This window comes from Lagenorhynchus albirostris, chromosome 15 (assembly GCF_949774975.1).
Source record: "Lagenorhynchus albirostris chromosome 15, mLagAlb1.1, whole genome shotgun sequence".
Taxonomy (NCBI): Eukaryota; Metazoa; Chordata; class Mammalia; order Artiodactyla; family Delphinidae; genus Lagenorhynchus; species Lagenorhynchus albirostris.
The window spans coordinates 14956448-14980178 of NC_083109.1; the positions used below are offsets into that span (position 1 = coordinate 14956448).

At 49.2% G+C, this 23731-nt stretch overlaps 4 protein-coding genes across 5 annotated transcripts; 2 read left to right on the forward strand and 2 right to left on the reverse strand.

Annotated features, from left to right (window-relative positions):
- Positions 1-17: 17 nt before the first annotated feature.
- On the forward strand, positions 18-2108 carry NEURL2 (neuralized E3 ubiquitin protein ligase 2). The gene is made up of 2 exons (XM_060125094.1): positions 18-1058; positions 1867-2108. Exons 1-2 carry the CDS (start codon positions 317-319, stop codon positions 1980-1982), a joined length of 858 nt encoding a protein of 285 aa, XP_059981077.1. The 5' UTR covers positions 18-316; the 3' UTR covers positions 1983-2108.
- A 138-nt stretch (positions 2109-2246) lies between these two features.
- SPATA25 (spermatogenesis associated 25) lies at positions 2247-4276 on the forward strand. The gene is made up of 2 exons (XM_060125095.1): positions 2247-3109; positions 3513-4276. Exons 1-2 carry the CDS (start codon positions 3055-3057, stop codon positions 4022-4024), a joined length of 567 nt encoding a protein of 188 aa, XP_059981078.1. The 5' UTR covers positions 2247-3054; the 3' UTR covers positions 4025-4276.
- A 677-nt stretch (positions 4277-4953) lies between these two features.
- Positions 4954-8036, reverse strand: ZSWIM1 (zinc finger SWIM-type containing 1). The gene is made up of 2 exons (XM_060122798.1): positions 7993-8036; positions 4954-7027 (listed from the first exon to the last, which is right to left on the reverse strand). The coding sequence occupies exon 2, from the start codon at positions 6877-6879 to the stop codon at positions 5509-5511; it is 1371 nt and encodes a 456-aa protein (XP_059978781.1). The 5' UTR covers positions 6880-7027; positions 7993-8036; the 3' UTR covers positions 4954-5508.
- A 1073-nt stretch (positions 8037-9109) lies between these two features.
- Positions 9110-23565, reverse strand: ZSWIM3 (zinc finger SWIM-type containing 3). 2 transcript variants are annotated; one of them, XM_060125011.1, is made up of 2 exons: positions 23310-23565; positions 9110-11504 (listed from the first exon to the last, which is right to left on the reverse strand). In XM_060125011.1, the coding sequence occupies exons 1-2, from the start codon at positions 23381-23383 to the stop codon at positions 9581-9583; spliced, it is 1998 nt and encodes a 665-aa protein (XP_059980994.1). In that variant the 5' UTR covers positions 23384-23565; the 3' UTR covers positions 9110-9580. The 2 variants fall into 2 exon arrangements, with proteins under 2 accessions (XP_059980994.1, XP_059980993.1); XM_060125010.1 differs by having other exon boundaries at positions 23229-23565.
- Positions 23566-23731: the final 166 nt, after the last annotated feature.

Here is a 23731-nt window from a genome sequence, read left to right on the forward strand (position 1 = left end):
ACGTCCTCGAGCACCCGGAAGACGGAGGGGGCGGTGGCGGCGGCGGTCAAACAAGGTGAAGGTCCGTAGGCCTCGCAGGTCGTATCCCGGGCGCCGGCGGTCAGATGACCCAGGTGTGGATGGCCAGAATCCCCCAGCCTCCCGGGGACTCCGTTCTAAGCGGGATGGCTGAGCCAGCGGCGCTAGGACCCCTGGGCAGAGCCTCGGGGAAGGGAGTCAGGGGGGAAGTACCTTACATGGTGCCCCCGCGGTCACCATCTGAGCCTGCTGCCCAAAATAGCCCCCGGCGCCCGCTGGCCTGCCTCATGGCTGGGAGATGGCTGCTGCCTCCGACCCCGTGGAATTGGGTGCGCCCTGGGGCCCCGCGCGCCCCGAGCCCCCTCCCACCCGCTTCCACCCGGTACACGGTGCCAACATCCGCGTGGACCCCTCCGGGACGCGGGCCACACGCGTGGAGAGCTTCGCCCACGGCGTGTGCTTCAGTCGCGAGCCGCTGGCCCCCGGCCAGGTGTTCCTGGTGGAGATCGAGGAGAAAGAGCTGGGCTGGTGCGGGCACCTGCGCCTCGGCCTGACTGCGCTGGACCCCGCCAGTCTGGCCGCCGTGCCCGAGTTTTCGCTGCCCGACCTGGTCAGCCTCGGCCACACCTGGGTCTTCGCCATCACGCGCCATCACAACCGCGTGCCCCGGGAGGGCCGCCCGGAGGCGGAGGCGCTGGCCCCCAGCTGCCCCCCAGCCCTCCTGGTGGAACCGCATCTGTGCATTGAGCAGTTTCGCATTCCCCGCGACCGCCTGGTGGGCCGCAGCCGTCCCGGGCTGTACAGCCACCTCTTGGACCAGCTCTATGAGCTGAACATGCTGCCTCCGACTGCACGTCGGAGCCGCCTGGGCGTTCTCTTCTGCCCGCGCCCCGACGGCACGGCTGACATGCATATCGTCATCAACGGCGAGGACATGGGCCCCAGCGCCCGGGGGCTGCCAGCCGCCCAGCCCCTCTACGCGGTGGTGGACGTCTTCGCCTCCACCAAGAGCGTGCGCCTGGTCCAGGTCGAGTATGGCTGTAGGTATCCCACACCCTGGGCAGCGACCCCTCCTGGCCTACTGTTGGGACAGGAACCTGCTAGGGCTCCTGAAACAGGTAGCAAGGCCTTGGTTTGTCCAGCATTATTTTAGAAGCTGGGGAATCTGACTTCAGATTCTGCCTCTACTTGTGATCTTGGACAAGTCACTTTCCCTGGCTCTGGGCCTCAATTTACCCATCTTGGCTGTGATTGATTAGGATGCCCTCCAACTCCCTTTCTGGCTTTGCCAATATTTTCTGCATTAACCTAGGGCATGAATTCTACACCGATTTTAGATTTTGGTCCTCTTTGAGAATTATGTGCTCTTTTATTAGACAAATGCTCATCGATTTGGGCATACCAGTTTAAAGGCATCACTTTTAAACCCCATGTGAGAGCTTCTTAATCCTGAGGTCTGGTTCATGATAGCCCTGTTAAGCCTTTTATTTATCCATCTGATGACATTTTACGAATACAGTGAACGAGAACCCTCTCTGTGTCGGGCCTGTGCAGGAGGCTGGGGGTTGCACAGGTAAATCAGATACCACCCCTGACCCCAGAAGCTGCTAAGCGAGGGGGAAGGGAGCAGGATGGGTGCTATAATGGAAGTAGGGCTGCAGAACTGGGAAAGTGTTGCGAAAGAGGTGCTTATCTCAGTCCTGTGAATAGCCCCATGCCAGGCTGGGCCTGGAGAGTGAAGGGACTTGCCCAAGTCAACGACAAAGAGGGGACCAAGACCTAGATCTAGGTCTCAGCCTCGGCCCAACCCTCCCGTTCCTTTTGCCTTTGACAACCTTCTTTCCACAGTGCCGTCCCTGCAGACCCTGTGCCGCCTAGTGATCCAGAGGAGTGTGGTGCACCGGCTGGCCATTGACGGGCTCCACCTGCCCAAAGGACTTAAGGATTTCTGCAAGTATGAGTGAAGGCCTGCAGCCACCCTGGAGCAGGGCCACGTGAATGCATCCTGGCCCCAGAGGTGTGGCTGCCCTGAAGCTGGCCATACTGATACCAGCCAGGATGGAAATAAACACAGTCGTTGCTGATGCTGATCCTTGGAGGGTCTCCTTGCCCCTGAAGCCTGTGAGGGGCACTTCTTTTAGAATCACTGGGGTCAGCAGGGTAGACGAGAGAATGAGAGCATTTTGACATCACCTAGACCAGTGGTTCCTAGCCTGGCTACTCATTATCTGGGATACTTAGATTGCTGGTGCCCCAGATGCCATCTCTGGAGATTCTCATTTGATTTGTCAAAGGATGAGGGCTAGACATTGTTTTTGTAAAAGCTCCCCTAGAGATTCTAAGGTGCAGCCAGGATTGAGAAGCATTTCCCTAGAACAGAGGTCTCAGGTTTGGCACATGTTATAACCACTTGAGGAACTTTGAAAAAATACTGCTCACTGGGATTATGATTTAATTGACCCTGGGATAAGTCTGGGCATCAGGATTTCTAAAAGCTTCCAAGAGCATCTAATGTGCAGCTCGGGATGAGAACCAGTGCCCTAGACCAAGTACTTCATTTCACAGATGGGAACCTGAAGCCCAGAGATGGGAATGTATTTGTCCAAGGTCACACAGCAAATGAATGAATGCAGAGTATTCCTTCTCTCACCCTACAGGGCACAAAGCATCAGACTCCTTGAATTGTATCGCTGATCATTTGCTTCCATACAAATGATCTTATTTGACCCTCATAACTTCTGGTGAGGTAGTGGGCAGTCATTACCCGCATCTTACAGCTGAGGATGTCAAGGAACAAAACTGTCCAGGTGACTTGCCCAAGGTAAAGGCAAGAACCTAGAATGCCCAGTTCCTGGTCCAGTGCTCTTTTAATCCCATCCATTGTCATGTACACGTTCTAGAATGAACAGGTCAATGCCGTGAGCTGGGTTCCAGGTGTAAAAGGGAGGGACTATGAGGTGACATTCTAGAAGGGCGGAGAGGGTAGGACAGAAGGCAGATGCCTGATCCCTCACAAACCGGGGCTTCAGAGCAGCCATGTCCTATTTCATGTCTCCACAAACTCATCCAGGTCTTCCGCCTTCCGGCCAAGGTGAGAGGGGGCTCCTGGAACTGGAGGGTGTACTACAACTTCCCCTGAGATGGCTGCTTGCTAAGCTGCTTCCTGGCTCTGGGGAGGTGGAGGTTCTGCTGGGCATTTTTGGGCTGGACCTGGAGTCAGTTCTCTTGGAAGAAAGCTATTCCAGAAGTCCTTGCCAATAGCTACCCACTTGCTCATTCATTCATTCAGCAAACACTTCTCCATCACCTGTCTGCATTAGAGACTGACTGGGGCTGTGGCTATGAGTAAAACCTAATTCCCAACCACTGGACAGCCCTCTTGGGCTGGTCTTAATTGCCCCTGATCCCAGAGCTCTGCTCCTATGCCCTGCCCCTCAGGGCCTCCTCCACAAAGAGACCAAGAATAACATTCCATCCCATTCCTGTCTCTGCAGGTGGGGCTGCTTCTCTGGGCTCATCCCTTGGCCTCTATAGTCCTGTAGAGCCAGTGGTGGTGGCCTCTGGTGGACAAGGCCCACTGAGCCAGAAAGCTGAGCAGGCGACACCAGTGCCTGAAGTGCCAGAAGCCAGGGGCTGCCCTGGGGGGGCTCGCTGGGAGCCACTGCAGCGGAAGGAGTACAGCCGGAACTGCCACAAATTCCCCCACGCGAGGCAGCCGGAGCGCCTGGGCTGGGAGGATGGCTGCTCCAGAAGCAGAGCTCCCTACCTGGGCAGCCCCAGCAGGCCTGGGCCCCTGCTGCTGTGTGGGCTGCCCTCTGAGACAGGAGGGAAGGAGGCCGGGCCCCAGGCCGACATCTGCATCCTTACCTTGGCCATGATGATCGCTGGCATCCCCACCGTGCCTGTCCCAGGCCTACGGGAAGAGGACCTGATCCGGGCAGCTCAAGCTTTCATGATGGCCCATCTGGAGCCAGCGGGGGCTGTGGAGGGGGCACGGTGGCCCTAGTGAGATCCCGGAGGGGCCAGCCTCCTGGCTCCTGCTTGTAGTGGGATGAAATAGCACCAGACACATAGGGTGGCTTCTCCGTATGGTTTTTGGGCAGGCAGGGTTGGTGGGTGTCTATGGCAGGGACGCGGATAGGGTGGTGGTTTGAGCCATTCTAACAAACACCAGCCCATCAGGGCCCGGACCCCAGGAAGTTTCCAGAAACCGTTAAGCCATGCCATAGGTCTTGTCAGATTGGTTACAATAAAAATTACCAAGGTAGGAGGCCCTGCTTGGAGAGTGGAGGCTTTTTTTTTTTTTTTGTGGTACGCGGGCCTCTCACCGCTGTGGCCTCACCTGTTGCGGAGCACAGGCTCCGGACGCGCAGGCCCAGCAGCCATGGGTCACGGGCCCAGCCGCTCCGCGGCATGTGGGATCCTCCCGGACGGGGGCACGAACCCGTGTCCCCTGCATCGGCAGGCGGACTCTCAACCACTGCGCCACCAGGGAAGCCCCATGGAGGCTTCTTTTTGTACTGTTTTGGTAATCGATCAAAAGTTCTTGTACAAAGCCCTAGGCAAGGTGACTTTTCCTCTTGCCTTTTGTTTCTCACCCTGCTGAGGACAGGTGATAGGACCACAGGCAAGGAAGGAAAATTAACTCTTACTTGAGCACCCACTGGGCATCAGGCCCATTACATGCCCACTTAACCTTTAATCTTACCAGTGCTCTGCGGATCTCCATTTTTACAGATGAACAAATTGAGGCTTAGAGAGGTGACGGGACTTACGTCACATAGCTAGTAAAAGGCAGCACCAGCCCTCAAAATTCAGACAGGGAAGATACCAGGATTTGCATGTAATGTCAGACTCCAAAGTCTATTCTTTCCATAGTATTTCCTAAACTGCTTGCTACAAGACAAAAAACTAGACAAATGCTAAAACAGACAACATTCAACTTTAATGACCTCAGGATGGGGCAGGGTGAGGGGCAGTGAGGCTGGGAGCCTGGCTGAGCCGCTGCCTCTGGGGGCCTTTTCCTCTGTGGGTGAGGTGTCATCTCATGACTGGGGAAGCTGTTACCAAGTCCCGACCCTTGATCTCCACTCAGTGTCTTATCCCTTATCTTAGAGCAGGGGTTACCTGTTTTTATAAAGCCCTTGAGCTAAGAACAGTTTTTACCTTTTGAAAAGGTTGTTAAAAAGGGAAAAAAAAAAACCCACACAACAAAAACAAAGAACCAGGAATATACAACAGAGGCTCTACGTGGCCAGCAAGTCTAGAATATTCACTAGCGGGCCCTTTATGGGAAAGGTTTGCCACCTCCTGTCTTAGGGAACTAGACACATTGTAGGTAGCAGGCTGCAGTGGAAGAGAAAACCTTTGTCCTTCTTCCCTGGAAGGAGGGCCCGTGGAAGTACGACTGTGTGAATGTGTGTGTGGGTGTGTGTAGGAGGGATGTGAGCACATACTTTGCGGATGAGCACCTCTGGGCGTCGGGCGTAATCAGAGTTGGACCTGCTCATAAGGGCCGATCCAGCTGTCGGCCAGCTCTCGCAGGGTGCTGTACCGCCGTTCAAACTCCTCCTGACTGCAGTGCTGCAGGAGCTGACCCACCTCCTCCGTGAGGAGTGCCACGGCCAAGTGCTTATCCAGGGTCTCACTCCACTTGCTGCCCACAATGTCACCGAGGCTGGCAGCACAGCCTGCCGTCCACTCAGCTGGCAGCATGTCTGGCTGGAGCACCTGGCGGCGGGCACTGAGCATGGTGAGGATGTGGCGGCAGGGCAGACGGAAGGCCTGGTTAAAGTAGCAGCTGCAGCTGGCTGGGGTCTGGGGCTGCACCCTATGGGTGTCCTCCAGGATCTGTATGTTCACCTTTTCGGAACCAGAGCCGATGAGGTGCATGGATTTCTGGACCACGGCAAGCTCGCCCAGGCAGAGCTGGGCGGCCGGCCCCGTGCAGATGGCATTAAGGGAGTATTGGATGCAGGCTTCTGCCAACTGTTCCACTTCGGACCTTTCGGGGCTGCCATCCGAAGGGGGATGATTGTTCGGGGGACTCAGGCCCAGGCTGAAACTCGCCTTGTCTCCTGAGTTCTGCTGCAGGTATTGGAACAGGGCAGTCATGCCTTTTTCCACAGATGGGGTGGTGCCGAAGAACTGGCTGAGGACGTGGGCGGTGACCTCCAGGCCCTGGAAGTAGTGGCTGCTCTCCGCTCGGCTTCTCCAGCGGTGGGCCAACCAGATGCGGTCGTTGAGCAGCCAGTGCGAGTGGAGCTCCGGCAGCTGGGCCGGCGGGATGCAGGTGCTCAGGAGTGTATACAATTTCCTCAGGTTTCCAGCTGTGGCCGAGCACATCGTGCTCTGCAGGGAGGTCAGGAGGACCCTCTCCACGGGCTGTTCGAGGGACAGTTGATAGAACTTGCCCTGGAAGAACTTACAGATGTGGAAGGCTGAGAGCAGGACCTCAGCTGTGGGGAACTCCATAGCGAGGGTGGGCAGCAGGAGGAAGTGGGGATCCACCAGGATGGTACAGACTCTCTCCCATGCTGGGTTAAACTTCTTGAATACCTGGAGCATCTGGGCCAAGCCTTCAGCATCCTCCTTGGCAGGAATGGCGAAGTAGACTGCCCGGGCAAGATGACCCTCCAGCTGCACCCGAGGTCCATCCACCAGGAAGGTATATAACACCTTGCCCCTTGGGTTATAGGTCCGGTGGATAAATAAGATTTCAGGAAAATGGGCAAAGACACCCTGCATAAAGCAGCTTTGATAGTTGAGGGCATCTAACTGGGCAGTCTTGCTAAGCTGACAGAGCAGCAGAGGTGGGCTTGGGTCCTCAATCAGGAGCTCATTCAGCATTGTCAGGGCCATGGGGGAGGTGGGAGACGTCTAGATGCCAAGGTCAAAATATCTGCTCTGTGAGGCTGCTGTATGGAAGGCTCTCACTCTCTCTCAAGCTCCAACTAAGTTGAGGCTTGAGGCCGGACTGCAGTTCCCAGATCTTGCTCCAAAGCTGGGCCTATGGAGAGGAACAGAGGTTTAAGGAGACAGTAGGGGCCTGACTCTTCAATTATGCATCCAGACATTTTATTGCTGATACTGTGTATCAGCACTGTTCTGGGGGATATGCAATAAACACGTAAACAAACAAGGATATATCAGATAATGAAGTTTACGAAGACCACAAAACAGGGTAATAGTAAGCTGGAGGGGGGAAGGATACTTTAGCCAAAGTAACCAGTGAAGTCCTCTCTGGGGAGTGGTGGGAGGATGACTTGGAGCTGAGAGCTAATTGATAAGAAGCCAGCACGGAAAAATTTGGTTCCATGAGATTTAAATGAGTGTGAAGGCCGGAGCTGCCTTTTTTTTTTCCCCTTAAAGAGCATTTTAAATATTTGTATTGCATTTTATATTTACAAATTACTTCTTGGCCTCCATTCTTTCATTGGTCCTGGTATTTACAAGAGAACTGCAATTGCCCCAAACTTGCTGGGTGATCTTGGGCAAGTCAGTGACCTCTCTGAGCTTCAGTCCCTTCAACCATAAAACAGGATTAACAAATGTTCATAGTCTCTTCTCCCTCTACGTAAATCCCTCTATTAACTGCAATACTATGTTCACGTTTCCTCTATTTAGCCCCCAAACCGGGTTACTGTCTCCATTTTACAGATGAGAAACTGAGGCTCAAAGAGGTTAAGTGACGTGCCCACCACTACTCTATAAGTAGCTGGAAGTTGAGTCTTTGGCTCGGGATTCTGGTTGCTTTCCACGGTATCTGAGGTTCACAAACCAGAGACAGAGAGAGGATGTGGCCTCTGACCTCTCACCTCTAACCCGGGTGGGAGGATGTGGATGTCTGACATTCCCATTCGGAGTCTGGCCGGAGCCAGAAGAGAAATCAACCTCCCACCCCTTTGGGAGCTGTGTCATGGTGACTGCGGTCACCAGCTGCCTCACACCTCCACCCCTTCAGAAATTACTCACCCACAGCTTGGCTCCGTCGCCATTTCTCCCTATTTGACCCTGACTCTGACTCTGACTGACCTCTGGGCTCACCAACCGCGGCGCCAGCTTCGCCGTGACTCTGGCCAATGGCCTGAGGAATTTGCTTCCGGTCTTTGGCGCTCCGACCAACCGTAGCCCGACGACTCGTGGGCGGGTGCCGTTACCAGAGATACGAGGGGCCCGGCTGGCGGCAACCAATGAAAGCCTGAAGACACTAGCATCCTGGCGAGTCTGAGCACTGAGGCTGGAACTTTGGAGCCTCACGTGTGGGAAGAGCACAGGAAGTGTGCGTTACTATGGAAACTCCCTCCGAAGCCAAAAAAAGAAAAAATAAATAGCAGTGTTTCACGGATTTTTTTCTTTTCTGGTCAAATTACAAAACCCCAGGAGGGTAGGAAGGGGTGCCTATGTAATGAATGGTACAGTGTTTTCTGCCTTATGGGGAAACTGAGGGCCAGGTCTCAAATTCCGCCTCTCCAACAGGGGTCAAGGGGCCCAACTCTTGGAATTAAAGAGACCCACACTTGAGAGAGCTGAACTCCGGTGTTGCCCAGCCCAACCTCCTCCAGTATTTTGCTGGCGAGCTCCAGCACAGCGCTGTGACTGTTAAGGTCATCTTTTGACCTCGGTTCCCCTGAAGATGGCTCTTGGAAAGCTGGGTGGCTACCAGGCTTTAGGTGATTAAGACTGCAAACTACCAACAACAAAAGCCTGTGTTGGTGCTTAAAACTGCATTGAATCTAGAGGGTAAATGGGAATTAGAACAGGCCAACACACTAATTTTTACAGATGAGGAAACTGGGGTCAAAGAAATTAGGGACTTGCCCACAGTCTCCCAGCAAGTTGAGGGCAGTCAAGTCTCAGACCCAGGTTTCTTCCCTCCCAATCTATTTGGCTTCTTCCTGCTAGAATATGAGGCAGCCTGAAATCGATGTTGAAGGCTCGGTTGCAGGAAGAGGGTGAAGTAAGGGGCCGATTGCTACTCGTTGAATCTGAGGCGTCAGGCTCCATTTGGTTCCACAACCCCCATCCGATTCCTTCCCTGTTCAGGCAGAACGCATTTCTCCTGCTTCTTTGATTTTATTTAAAAAGCAAAAACAAAACAAAAACTTTAATATGAATAAAAATAGGTACAAACAACAAATTCTTTGTAAAGAGCAGCAACAGCCAAGGATCACCCTCCTTCCTTTCATCCCCGAAACCAGGCTCTTCTATCAGGTCCGTTTTATCTCACCCTAACCTGGGGCAGGGTTTCATCTCTATGTAGTGAATAAGATCTAAATTCAGGGGTTGAGGGAGAATGAGGGACGACCCTTCAGCATGGAGATAACTTTGGCCTTGAACAATGAATGAGGCTCCCGAGGAAAATCAAAGGTAGGGCAGAAAAGGGGTAGATTCAAAGGACTGTCACACAGTGGGGCTCTTCTTCTTCCTGTTGGAACAATTTTCCTCACCCTACCTAGGAAGACATTGGTTAAAACGCTGACACCTAGCATGTCCTGCCTGCTTTGAGCTCTCAGACTTCCAGGGAGAGTGGTCTGTGGCCCATTGCGCCAGTGCAGGTGCTTCAATCGTGAATTGTGGCTCCAGGAGGAGCGAGTCCCTCCCCTTCCTCCTGCTTTCCCCAGAGGAAAGGGAGGCGGCCCACATCCTTGAAGTCCCCCAGCTGCTGACTGGGCTCAGGAGGCTGGCAGGAGGCCGCCCAGATGTCCACAATCTTGCGCAAGGTGGAACAGCGCTCCTCCAGCTCTGGTCCCTCACTCTGCATCAGCAGGTTCGCGAGCTCCCTGCTTAGGTCCTGAATCATGTCGTTCCGTCCTTTCTCCCCTGGCTGGCCTGCGTTCGGTATCAGGACAGGGTCCCGGAGCTCCCCGCTGGGCCCGAGGAGGTGCTGGTACTTCTTCTGCCACCGGCGGCACACCATGGCTTCGCCCACGGGCCTCTGGCTGGTGTGCAGCAGGGCCAAAATGTGCCGGCATGGCAGGTGGTACCGCTGTTGAAAGGAGCAGCTGCAGCTGCAGCCGTCCTTGCTCGCCTGGTGGGAGTCCTCTAGCAGCTGCACGTCCACGGAGCAGCCAGCCACGTCCACCAGGTGCGTGGAGTTCTGTACCACCGCCCACTCATTGTGGCATAGCTTGTAGGCCAGATCGGAGCCACTCTGGAGTAAGGAGTCTAGCATGCCGCCCTGGGAGGGCTGTCCCTGGGGCTGCTGCTGCGGCGCCCGCACCTGCTGCAGCTCTGGCTGTGCCTCTTGCACGGGCAGCCTGATGAAGCTCCCTCCGCAGATTCCAGAAGCCTTCTTGGACTTTGGTGTCTTGCTTGCTGACCGGGCTCTCTTTAACCTGGGGGGAGCAGTGGGAAAGTTCTTCAAGCCTTTGGTGTTAAAGAAGTCTATGTAATCCACAAAGCGGAGGATGCAGTCCAGCAGGGACTGCTGTTCCCGGAAGAGGCTCGACACCTTGCTGGTGACGACGTCCAGGCTGTCCATGTAGGTGTTACAGGCGTGCAGGCCCTTCCTGACGTGCATGTACCACAGCAGTTCACACGAGAACCAGTGGGCCTGAAGGAAGCTGAAGAGCTGCTCGTTGAGCAGGGCTTGGGACATCTGGCAGAGATTTTGCAGGCTGGCCTCAGAAGTGACAAACACGGCCTCCCGCAGGGCTTCTTTCATGAGCCTTTTAAAGGATGGATCTGCTGAACTACGATGCAACTTCTTCTCCAAGAGTCGGGTCGTGTGATAGATGGAGAGGAGGATGCGGGCAGCAGGGAAGATCTCCTGCAGGATGGCTCGATGAGGGAAGGACGGGTCCACGAAGACCACCTTGACCTTGGGCCAATCTGAGTTGAACTCTGTAAAGATACTCAGCATCTTGGCCACGGAGGTGGCCGTCTCGGACTTGAGCACCGCGAAGTGTACCACTCGCCCCTCTCGTTCCTTGCTCTCCACCAAGAAAGCGTAGAGGATGTGGCCCTGGGCATTCTCCACCCGGTGCAGCAAGAGATTCTCAGGGAAGCGGATGAAGAGGTCGCTCATCTTGCTGCTCTGGAAGCTGAGCCTGTCCAGGTCTTGGCTGCTGCCCACACTGAAGGAGGCCATGGAACCCACATCCACCTTAAGAAAGTTCTTCATCACTTTGGCTATCTTGGCCAGGTCAGAAGGAGTGATGCCCTCCTGCTCTGGCTTTGAGGGTGTTTGGACCTTATCTAAGCAAAATGATGGCTCAAACAGGGACTTCTCAGCTGTGCCAAGGTCTTTGTTGATCATGGGCTGTGCAGGCTGGAGTTTCTTCTGAGATTTGCCAGTGGCGTCTCCTCTAAGACCCGCGGTTTTGGAGTCAACGTGTATATGCTGTGTGTTGAGTTCACTGATAAACAGCCTATCCAGTTTCTCATTGTACCGCAGGAGCAAGTATGCTGGGCACATAGCTGCCGCTGCTGTTCTCTTCCTGTTTGACTGGGTCCGAACACAGACAAATTTCACCTGCACATATCTAGGGAAGGCAGAGGTGAAAATGAAAAAGGTGCTGACCACCCCCTTTCTCTTACAAGTCAACGCCCTGCAGGGCCTTATAGCGGCTGATACATTTCCGGGAGACCACAGTGCAATACAGGAAGTAGGAAAGGTTTACGTTTTCTCTCCAGTCCCAAAGTATTCAGGTCTTTCTTCAAGACCCCATCCAACTAAAACACCCTTCATGTTCATCTACAGAAGTTCTAAGCCCCAACTCCTTTTATTTACTCTCATTTTCCCATCTGTAGTTGTCAACAATTCGATCTGAGGCAAAGGTACAAGGGAAAATAGATAAGAGGCAGCAGCAGAGCTGGTTACTCACTGTTTAAAGTGGCCCCTTCATTCCTGCCTTTAGGGAGCCATTGCCTCCTCTGCCTTCTCCTCTAGGCAGCAAAAATAAAAGAGGCCTTGGGGGTTAGTTAGGGTGTATCTGGGATCTGGGGTCACCGTTGACTTAAAGAAAAATGTCCACATCCTAAGAGAGTGAGAACCCCTGGGCTAGATGACCTTTAGGATCCTGCTAGCTTTCCATTCTAGGCTGAAAGTGCTGATTCAAAGGAGAACAGTAATTAAATTGAATATCTGCTCTTTTCCCCTTCCTATCCTCATTCAACCCATGCTTCAAGGCCCAAATCAGGCCCCACCTTCTCCAGGAAACCTTTATGGAGGCCCTCAAGCCACAGTAATTGCTCCTTACTTCAGATTCATAGCATTTATTTAAAGGAAAAGGCTTAGCAGATTTTCTGGGTAGCGGTAGTGGTTAAACGGTGGATATGCTGGAAGCTGACGCTCTGGATTTGAATCCAGGCTCTACCACTCAGAAGCTGTTTGACCTTGGGCAAGTTACTTCACCTCTCTGTGTGCAGAGTAACTGCACAACTCATCATAAAATGAAACTAATTAGGGTTGTTATGAAAATTAAATAAGCCACAGACGTAAGATTTAGCCCGAGCCTGGTTCAGCCTTTCATTTATTCTAAATAAAAGTCATCTACTGTTACTACAGCTCCCAAGCCTTGTGACCTTTTCTTGGGCATTTATGCAGTGTCTTTCCAATTGGATGCGGTTGTTTTCAAGTGGCAAGAGCAAGTCAGTCCTCAGTGTATTCCAAGCACCTAACACCACTGCTGTTCCTTCAGCAGATGCTTTTGAAAGATGTGATGGATGAATGACTCAGGGACCACAGGTGGGCGGGACGGGTCACACCCCTGCCTCCTCAGAGAGTGTCCTAACCCAAAGATCGGGGAAGGGGGGAAAAATCTCAGCCCCTGGCATGACATGACACAGCCTGGGCATCTCACCAACTCCCTTCCAAACACTCTGGCCCAGCTGGTCCTGTTTGCTCATCCTGTGGGGCAAGCTTAGAAAAATAGAAAGTCACGCCTGAAATAACAGGGCGGAGGGGCCTGAGGCTGAAAATGCCTGCATGTGTGGTGTGCACGGTGCCAGGGCAGCAACACCGTCCCCAGCTCAGGGAGCAGCCCAGTAGCACGGCAAGGCCAGAGAGGGGTGACCGCGGTGTAGCCTCTGCCTAACTCTTGCGCCTGTTTTCCACTGTCCCAACTGTCTTGTTTTATTGTACCCTAGAAAGACAAACTGTCTACTACTTCCCATGTTCACTACACTGTGTCTCACCTCTTTGCCTTTGCTCGGGTTGTCTTTCTGTCTGGAATGCCCTACCCATCTGTCTTCATCTCAGAGCTAACTCACCCTTCAGGACTACCTGCAACTACCATCTTTCCTAGGATGCCTCCCCCAAGCCCTCAGATTGGGCCCTACCCTTCTGCTGGCTCAACATCTTAGCATAGATCTTAGCTCATAACTTTATATTGACTTTACGTGTTCATAGTATATGCTTGTTAACCTATCTTTTTTTCCCAAAAAAAAGATACTGGTGAGTGCCAACCATAAAGCTCTTTCCACCTTTCCTGGTTCTATTAATGATTGCACCTCCCAGGGTGGAGACATTGGCATTCTTTTTAATTCCTCCTCCTCCATGTCTATATCCAGTGTGGTAAGTCTTTTAAATTCTTTCTTCCCACTATTACATATATTAAGAATTATTATATGCCAGGCTACATGTAAGCCCCTTACATGCATCCTTTTACACTAAGAAAAGGGTTCTATCATCCACATTTTACAGATGAGGCAACAGGCTTAAAGAGTTTCTCAAGGATGAGAATCTGGGATTTAATCCTCCAGCTAAAACTGGACGACCTGGGATGTGAACTAAGCCTGCTTGGCTACAGTCTATGTAGTTAACCATTATGTTGCCTGTCTTCTTTCAAAATACTTCTCCCTCTCTGAATTCTCATTTTTACCCTCCTCAACTTGACCCTCAACGCTTTGATTGTTCAGGTTGAATAACTTCCTTAAAGATCTCTAAACATACTGTCCTTGTTTGGTGTGTGACGTGCACCATGCACGTCAAACTTAAAGGGTACTAGGTTAAAGCCTCTGTTATTTTTTCCTGCTTCCCTTAATCTTTTTTAATTTTAATTTTTAAATTTTTTGGCTGCACCATGCGGCTTGCAGGATCTTAGTTCCCTGACCAGGGATTGAACCCGGGCCCTCAGCACTGAAAGTGCCAAGTCCTAACCACCAGACCGCCAGGGAATTCCCCTGCTTCCCTTAATCTCTGGTATTGAGTATAATTTACACACAGTGAAATACACAAATCTTTTGTAAGAATTCTTTGAGCACTGTAGTAATTTTAATCTGTATTTATTTCTATCTCCCAGGTGAAAGCGTAGACTCTCTTCAAGACAGGGATGGGGTTTTACACTTTTCTGAATCTCCCTTAGTGCTTATATCCAAGTGTGCTCAGCCAGGATCTGGAAGAAGGGAGTCAGCCAGTCTCGCTTCCTTTCAATGTTCTCTGTACATGTTTATTTCCTCTACCTGGACTGTGCCCCCAGTGTACTCCCAGTGCCTGGCACTGCACCTGGCACAGACTAGGTGCTCTGAACACACACCCTGAATGAACATTAAATGAGTGATTGCATGACACAGAAAATTCTCCTTTTAACATGAGTAGCACATTAGGAAGACCACTGGGAGAGTTCTGTCAGGTGACTTGGCTTCTATCCCAGCACTATTACTAACTATAACTTTGGACAAGTCCTTTGTTTAATTTCAAACATTTACTAAGTCCTACTATGTACCAAACACTATACTAGTTGCTCAGAAGGCTACAGAGACAAATTAGGTAGTCTCTACTCTCAAAGTCTAGTGAGCAGAGAGATTATTACACAGATGGCCAGTAAAGCCAAAACTAAGTGAATGGTTAAATAGAGGTACAAGCAATATACCTATAATTGAATAAAGAGTGATTTACCCTGACTATAGGGATTGGAACAGATCTAAAGCTTTTGATTAATTTCACATAAGATTTGTGTCCTTGTTGCATGTAAATTGCACCTTGAGCAATGAACAGAATTTTTACAGGTGGAGTCAAGCCATTTTAGGCAACATAACCTGAGTTATGAACAAGACTCTGGAGCCAGAAGATCTGAGTTTAAATTCCAGCTTTACCACTTAGCTATGTGAACTTGGACAAGTCACTTCACTTCCTCTCAGCCTCCAGTTCTTATCTATAAATATAGAAATAACAAGAGTACTGATCTACGAATAATCAGTACCTGATCCAAGAATAATCAGTACCACTAAAAGTGAATTCATTTAAAAGGCTGTGGCAGACAGAGAAAGATAACTACTGTATGATATCACTTATATGTGGAATCTAAAAAATACAACAAACTAGTGAATATAACAAAAAAGAAGTAGACTCACAGACAAAGGGAACAGACTAGTGGTTAACAGTGGGGAGTGGGAAGCGGGGAGGGAAAATATAGGGGGTAGGGGATTAAGTGGTACAAGGATACATTGTACAACATGGGGAATATAGCCAATATTTTATAATAAGTATAAAAGGAGTAAAACCTTTGAAAATTGTAAATCACTATATTGTACACCTGTAACTTATATAATATTGTACATCAACTATTCTTCAATTAAAAACAAAAAAAGGCTGTAGCAGGATTGGTTGGTGGCCAACCCAACATCCCTTAGCCCCCTCCTTCCTTCCTAACTGAAGGCCAGTTATATTCAGGTTGCCATTCCTCTCCCACATAGCTAAGTGCTTCGGGGCTACTCTAAGCGAATTAAGGTAATCTCGTTAGGAATGGCCATGGATACAGGCCCAATTCTGCACAAAGAAACATGATAGGAAATGTGCAGGAAACCCAGGCAGGCTTTTGCCTCTGGATGTGACTCCTACATTTGTGCCATGTGGCGAGGCATCCTGAGGGCAACGCTGAGACCTGAGGATGGCAGAGTAGAAAGACGGGAAAAGCCTGGGCCGCTGAAACAATCACCTTCTCTGGGCTAAGAAATAATGCATTTTGAGTCAGGGTTTTCGGTTAATTACAGCCAAAAAAAACCTCGCCAGAAACCACATTTCACAGGAAATTAGTGGGAAAAAAAGATTTGAGCAATCTTTAAAAAAATGAGATGAAAATTATGAAAATATTATATTTAATGAAATTTAAGTTATAATGGCAGCTATCTGCCAATTCTTAGAATAATCAAAGAACCACTTAAAGCATCAACTTTTTTTTTTTCTTGGTATATCTCCCCCAAACACTCCGATACTTTATTTCCTGTCTTACTTTTGCAATATGTAAGGGTCAATTTTACCAAAATATTCCTGGGCTTTATCACGTTTGCCAAGGGCCTAATTTAATTTTTTGCTATGCAAATCCTTTGCTTTTCACGTCTGTACATATCATTGTCCTGCTGATTTCCCTTTCCATTTGTCAACTGGCATAAGGCTGCAGGCGATGTAAGGATTTCTCTATCATTACCTTCAGGGACTTCACCAAGTCCTACACCTCTTGGAAGACGTGCAATTTCAGTTTGCAATCAGTTTTATTTACATTTTATAATCCTTATGTTTACCACATCTATTCATCTGCCAAAAACTCACTACCATAGATGTTGATGGAACCGGTAGGATAAGCAGGAAGGAATGACTAAGTAGTGACTAATTTTTAAAGTGGCTAGTTTGTTAGCAAGATTTGTGCTTTCCTACAGAGCCTTGTGATTAGTGATACATGGAAAAATGAAAACTCAGATAACAATGGCTTAGTTCAAAGAGTGTGATGAGGATTAAACAAAACAATGTCTGTAAAGCTCTCAGCAGAGTGTCTGGAACATGTTCCAAAAAAGTATTCAAAAAAGGTAGTTATTAAACTGAACAGCAATGGAGAGAGACATTGGAATACTTCACGGTTTGAAGACTAGCAATCCCCCAAAGACATAACAAAAAGAAAAACACAACAGCCATATGTAAAAATATGGGAAGGGAAACTGGGCATAAAATCACAGAATCTCCCAGTCGATTGGGACTTTGGGTCATTTACTAGTACCTCCCACAACACATTTTTCTGACTCTTAAAAGTACCAGGGGGCTTCCCTGGTGGCACAGTGGTTGGGAGTCCGCCTGCCGATGCAGGGGACGTGGGTTCGTGCCCCGGTCTGGGAGGATCCCACATGCCGCGGGGTGGCTGGGCCCGTGAGCCATGGCCGCTGGGCCCGTGCGTCTGGAGCCTGTGCTCCGCAGCGGGAGAGGCCGCAACGGTGAGAGGCCCGTGTACCACAAAAAAAAAAAAAAGTACCAGGGCTTGAACTTCCCTGGTGGTGCAGCTTAAAAATACCGGGGCTTGAACTTCCCTAGTGGTGCAGCGGTTAAGAATCCGCCTGCCAGGGACTTCCCTGGTAGCGCAGTGGTTAAGAATCCGCCTGCCAATGCAGGGGATACGGGTTCAATCGCTGGTCCGGGAAGATCCCACATGCCACGGAGCAACTAAGCCCGTGCGCCACAACTACTGAGGCTGCACTCTACAGCCCGCGAGCCACAACTACTGAAGCCCATGCACCTAGAGCCCGTGCTCCGCAACAAGAGAAGCCACCGCAATGAGAAGCCCATGCACCGCAAGGAAGAGTAGCCCCCGCTCACCGCAACTAGAGAAAGCCCTTAGGCAGCAACGAAGACCCAACGCAGCCAAAACTGATAAATAAAATAAAATAAAATTTATTTTTAAAAAAAGAATCTGCCTGCCAATGCAGGAGACACGGGTTCGAACCCTGCCCCGGGAAGATCTCACATGCTGCAGAGCAACTAAGCCCGTGCGCCACAACTACTGAGCCCGTGAGCCACAACTACTGAAGCCCGCGTGCCTAGAGCCCATGCTCCGCAACAAAAGAAGCCAACGCAATGAGAAGTCCGTACACCGCAACAAAGAATAGCCCCCGCTCGCCACAACTAGAGAAAGTCCACGCGCAGCAACAAAGACCCAACGCAGCCAAGTTAATTAATTAATTAATTAAAAAAAAAATACTGGGGCTTCTCTGGTGATCCAGTGGGTAAGACTGCACGCCCCATGCAGGGGGCCCGGGTTCCATCCCTGGTCGGGGAACTAGATCCCGCATGCCGCACATAAGCCCGCATGCTACAACGAAGATCCTGCATGCCGCAACTAAGACGCGGGACAGCCTAAATAAATAAATAAATAAATATTTATTTATTTATTTAAGAAAAAAAAAACCTACTACTTTCCATCATGTACTCCAGTTATGACTTTGGCAAATATTTACTGAGCGCTATGCTTCAGCAACTGCATGTATTTTATTTAATCTTCACCACATCCTTCTCATTTTACAGAGGATGAAACTGTGTCATGGAGATTAAAAGTCTTGCCCAAGGTCAGAGTTAAAGCCTGTCTTTTTTTTTTTTTGGTTCTTTTATATATATATATATATATATATATATATATTTTTTTTTTTTTAATTTTTGGCTGTGTTGGGTCTTTGTTGCTGTGCATGGGCTTTCTCTAGCTGCCGTGAGCAGGGGCTACTCTTCATTGAGGTCTAACCACTGGACTGCCAGGAATTCCCTTTTACTACTATTTTAAAGAAATCATTATTTCTGTGATTAGAGTTTAATATTTGTCTCCCTGACTGGAGGGGAAGCTCCATGAGGGCAGGGACTCAATTTATCTTTTCAACACTGTGTCTCAGACACTAGCATGGAGAAAGTTTTCAGTTAACGATTGGTAAGATCAATGAATTAAAGGGCTCATACAATGTAATAAGTGATGTGGAGTAATCTCCAAAATATGCTGACAAGTGAGAAAAGCAAAGGTGCAGAATGATGTGTATAAATAGTATCAGCCACCTGTGTTAAAAAAAAAAAAAGGATGGGGCTCCCCTGGTGGCGCAGTGGTTGAGAGTCCGCCTGCCGATGCAGGGAACACGGGTTCGTGCCCTGGTCCGGGAAGATCTCACATGCCAAGGAGCGGGTGGGCCCGTGAGCCATGGCTGCTGAGCCTGCGCATCCGGAGCCTGTGCTCCGCAACAGGAGAGGCCACAACAGTGAGAGGCCTGCGTACCGCAAAAAAAAAGGATACATATGTACACACAAGATATGTTTGTTCAGCTCATGCAGCTCAATATTAAAAAAGCAAACAACCCAATCAAAAAATGGGCAGAAGACCTAAATAGACATTTCTCCAAAGAAGACATACAGATGGCCAGGAAGCACATGAAAAGCTGCTCAGCATCACTAATTATTAGAGAAATGCAAATCAAAACTACAATGAGGTATCACCTCACACCAGTTAGAATGGGCATCATCAGAAAATCTACAAACAACAAATGCTGGAGAGGGTGTGGAGAAAAGGGAACCCTCTTGCACTGTTGGTGGGAATATAAATTGATACAGCCACTATGGAGAACAGTATGGAGGTTCCTTAAAAAACTAAAACCAGAATTACCATATGACCCAGCAATCCCACTACTGGTCATACTACCCTGAGAAAACCATAATTCAAAAAGACACAGGCACCACAATGTTCATTGCAGCACTATTTACAATAGCCTGGTCATGGAAGCAACCTAAATGCCCATCGAAAGACGAATGGATAAAGAAGATGTGGTACATATATACAATGGAATATTACTCAGCCATAAAAAGGAACGAAATTGGGTCATTTGTAGAGACGTGGAGGGATCTAGAGACTGTCATACAGAGTGAAGTCAGTCAGAAAAAGAAAAACAAATATCGTATATTAACGAATATATGTGGAACCTAGAAAAATGGTACAGATGAACCAGTTTGCAGGGCAGAAATTGAGACACAGATGTAGAGAACAAATGTATGGACACCAAGGGGGAAAAGTGGCAGGGGGTGGTGGTGGTGGTGGGATGAATTGGGAGATTGGGATTGACATATATACACTAATATGTATAAAATGGATAATAAGTAAGAACCTACTGTATAAAATAATAAATAAAATTAAATTTTAAAAAAAGAGATATGTGTGTTCAGGCTCACGGGTATCTCAGGAAGATAATAGCGGTTGTCTCTAGATAACACAGTGGAAGGGACACTGACTTTTAGACCCTTTGATGTAATGTGAAATTTTTAAAAAATTAAATGACTATATTGACCACTCAAAAACAAATTCATTTATTAAATTGTTCAGCCTGCAAAAACAAAACCAATCCGAACCTCTAATTTGTTAGCTGAGTCCCTTCCATTCTCTTTCGCACTGCTCCAGCATAAATCTTCCTTCCAGCCAAGCAGGTCTCCTCACTGCCTTCCAAGTACAGCAATGTTAATACCTGCACTAGCTCACACACCATTTCTCCATCCAGGATGTTAACCTTCCTGTGATAGGCAGAATGGTCCCCCAAAAGATGTCCACTTCCTAATCTCTAAAACCTGTGAATATGTTAGGTTACATGGCAAAGGGGAATTAAGATTGCAGATGGAATCAAGGTTGCTAATTAGCTGATTTTTTAAAGGTAAATTATCCTAGATTATCTGCACAGGGTCCTAAAAAAATGGAAGAGGGAGGCAGAAGGGGAGCCAGAGAGGGAGATGGGATGAAGCAGGGTCAGAGTGATGTGATGTGAGGACTCCACCAACCACTGTTGGCTTTGAAGATGGAGTCAGGGGACCATGAGTCAAGGAGTGTGGGCAGCTTCTTAGAAGCTGGAAAAGACTCGGAAACAGATTCTTCTCTAGGGACTACAGAAAGAAATGCAGCTCTGCTGACACCTTGGTTTTAGCCCAGTCAGATCTGTGCCTGACTTCTAACCTACAGAACAGTAAGATACTAAATTTGTGTTGTTAAAACCACTATGTTTGTGATATTTTGTTAGAGCAGCAAATACACCGCCTGACACCTCCCCATCTATGAAGCCCAGCTCAAGCCTCCCTTTCTCACTTGCTTCCCTAGCCCACTGTGATTTTTCTCTGAGTCCCTGCAGCACCAGTTCCACTGAATTACACATTTAACACTTGATGACTCATTCATTCAACAGTTACTTAAGGCCTGCTATAGGACAAGTCCTGTGCTAGACCCTGGAGACCATCCACCTGAAGGGTGTTTACGCGTGATTATGAGGTGTTTGGACTAGATTCTATGCAAGCAGCATGGTGTTAATCAGTGAGAATGCAAAAAATAGTAAACCAGAGTCCATCCCTGGAAGAGCTCAGCAAACCAGGGAAACCTCTGTAAACTGTGTTCCTTAACGATGTGCAAATAACTGTAACGGGCGCTGTCAGAACATAGAGTAGGAGCATCTAACCTAATCTTCAGGGAGTTAAGAAAGGCTTCCTGGAAATTATGCTAATAACTGAAGGAAAAGTAACAATTAGCTAAGACAGAGTTTTCCACAAGTAGCCCAAAATGACCTCAGATTATACAAGAATATTTAATAGTTATTTAGAAATATATACTATCCTTTTGCCACTATACTGTTACTTCTTATATATTATTGCTTAGATTGGTTCTAAAGCTTCTTTGAATATTAGAAGAATTTCAAGAAAAATGTTAAGTAAATTGTAGTTCAGGATATATAGTACAGAGAGGATAGTATAAAAACAACTAATGTTTGAGGAAAAGGGAGCTAAGATAAGTGGATGGGCAAGGTTATTCTAACCAGCAGATGTGGTAAGTGCAAGGACCAGGAAGCTGTGGGCTTGGGACAGGAGCTGAATGTGGAGTAAGACCCGGTGTAGATGGAGCACATGGTGCAAGATGGGGAGGTCAGAAGGGTCAGATGGTCTGGCCAGCCAGCTTAGTAACAGTCCTGGACTTAGTCATGAGGGCAACGGGAGGCTACTGCACTTTATCCAGACTGTAAGCAGTTTGAAATCAGGGCATTTTTTGGTATTCTTTGGCTGCTTAGAAGGATGCTACCGGCAGAGATCAAAGTCCAAACACCTCACAATGGTACTTACAGACCTTTTACATAAACTGCAACTGACACAGCCTCCTGTCAAGCATGGCATCCCACACTGTTTCTCCAACATGCCACCTTCTTTGACGGATCTGTGCCCTTGCTCCACAGCTCCTTCTGGTCAAACCCCTCTGTGGTACTTGATATTAACCATTGAACTTCTACACTAGCCCTGTGCCTTCATTCACAACCCAGCAGAAACCATTACTTCCAGTGCGAAGCCTTTCCCTTTCTTCCCAGGCATCTGTCACTTCTGCACATCTCTTTTAAAGCATTTATCACATACTAGTTGGTTTACCTAAGTCCAACTCTATGCCACCTCAAGCTCTTTGAGGGCAGGTTTAGTTACTTATTCATCTTTATGTTAGCTGTACCCAGCACAACACTGGACTTCATAGTAGGGGAAAAAAACACAGCCTGCCTGCTTAGAGAGTGAGCTTTGGCCAAATGCCTCAACCCAGAGGTCTCAAACTCAGATACACTTTGACGCACTGAGCTGGCCTACAGAGTGTGTGATTACATTTGAATTGATTTTTTAAAAAAGTGGACACATTCACATAAAGCCTGGATTGCTGACTCCACTTGTCCCAAATCTGGGAACACTGGATCTTCATTTTCACATGGCAGCCACCAGCTGGAGTTAATTGGCCTGCTCGCCATTTTGCCCAGTTCACACTTCTGTTCTCCCTAGCACAAACACCTGGTGTTGGTTATTTCATCATTCCTTTTTGTATAGTTAAAGTTAAATTTTCTTACACTGGGATGTTTCACCTGAGTCCTTAAGGCAATTGAGTTTTCAACCCTTAGCTTAGCCTCCAAGCTTCTTTTCTCATCTCCCAAATGGAAAAAATAACATTTGCCTATAATTTTCAATACAGTCCTGTGGGGTAAAGCATACAGAATAGAGAACGCTGCCTGGGACATGGGAAGTGTTTGAAAAAAGGTTGTAAATCTCAGGAGCTCAAGAACCATTTACAGAACGAACGAATGAATGAATGAACAAACTACCCAATAAATGACCAGTGTTACTGCTTTGTAAAGAGAAGACTGATGAAGAAAATTCTCGCCAAGGCGTTTTTATCTATTTGTGAAGGCCATACTTTGTGTCTGGGATACGGTAGGTGCTCAAAAAACGGGACAAACTGCAGCTATTATGGATTCCATAAAAGCTGTTAATGAAGGCGTGAGTGAGGGAAGGTGAAGCGGGTGGTCAAAAAGCGATGCCTATGGAGCTTTTGCGCTTTCACCAGGCACACAGCAGGTGCTCAATAAGTGCCTGTGGCATCCTCAAAGAGACAGGGGCCCAGCTGCACTCCCTCCTCCTCTAGGCCGCCCTCCTGAGGACCATCCGGCCTCCTCCCCACCCTCCTGCCCCGCCCCCGCCCCCCCCTTACAGGATGTCCTCGCGGATGGAGGTGCCGTGGTTGAGGTTGTGGAAGCGGACGGAGACGCAGTCCCTGAGAATGAAGGAGCACCTGTTCTCCTTTTTGTAGGCGCTGAAGCACTCCTTGAAGTCCTCGTAGGTCTTGAAGCAGCTGCCTAGCTCCATGGCCGCCCCCTCTGCCCACACCAGGGGCTGCACCAAGATAAACACCAGGGGTCAGAGGTCACCTCTGAGGGTCTACCGGCTGGCGTGGGCCCAGGACGCCTTAAGGGTGGGCCCCTATTGGGTGGCCTGTTAACGGAGCTCAGGAGAAGCCCTCGGCCTGAGAGGGTTACCGTAGGATGGGAGGCGTCTTTGCTCTCTTGACAGAGGGGAAATGACACTCAGCCCTTATTATCCAGTCCCGGGGCTCCGCCCCCTTACTGTCACATCCAATCACACACGGGTTTCCCGGACTGGCACTCATTTTCTCCAATCGCTAGAGAGCAGCTGGGCACACTCACCCGAAGACTG

Coding starts and splice junctions, on each gene's coding strand:
- ZSWIM1 (XM_060122798.1), bottom strand. CDS start 6,879: ATGGCCCTGACAATGCTGAATGAGCTCCTGATTGAGGACCCAAGCCCA.
- ZSWIM3 (XM_060125010.1), bottom strand. CDS start 23,383: ATGGAGCTAGGCAGCTGCTTCAAGACCTACGAGGACTTCAAGGAGTGC. Junction 11,505..23,228: donor TCCATCCGCGAGGACATCCT/GTAAGGGGGGGG, acceptor TGCCTTCCCTAG/ATATGTGCAGGTGAAATTTG.
- SPATA25 (XM_060125095.1), top strand. CDS start 3,055: ATGTCCTATTTCATGTCTCCACAAACTCATCCAGGTCTTCCGCCTTCC. Junction 3,110..3,512: donor TCTTCCGCCTTCCGGCCAAG/GTGAGAGGGGGC, acceptor CTGTCTCTGCAG/GTGGGGCTGCTTCTCTGGGC.
- NEURL2 (XM_060125094.1), top strand. CDS start 317: ATGGCTGCTGCCTCCGACCCCGTGGAATTGGGTGCGCCCTGGGGCCCC. Junction 1,059..1,866: donor GGTCCAGGTCGAGTATGGCT/GTAGGTATCCCA, acceptor TTCTTTCCACAG/TGCCGTCCCTGCAGACCCTG.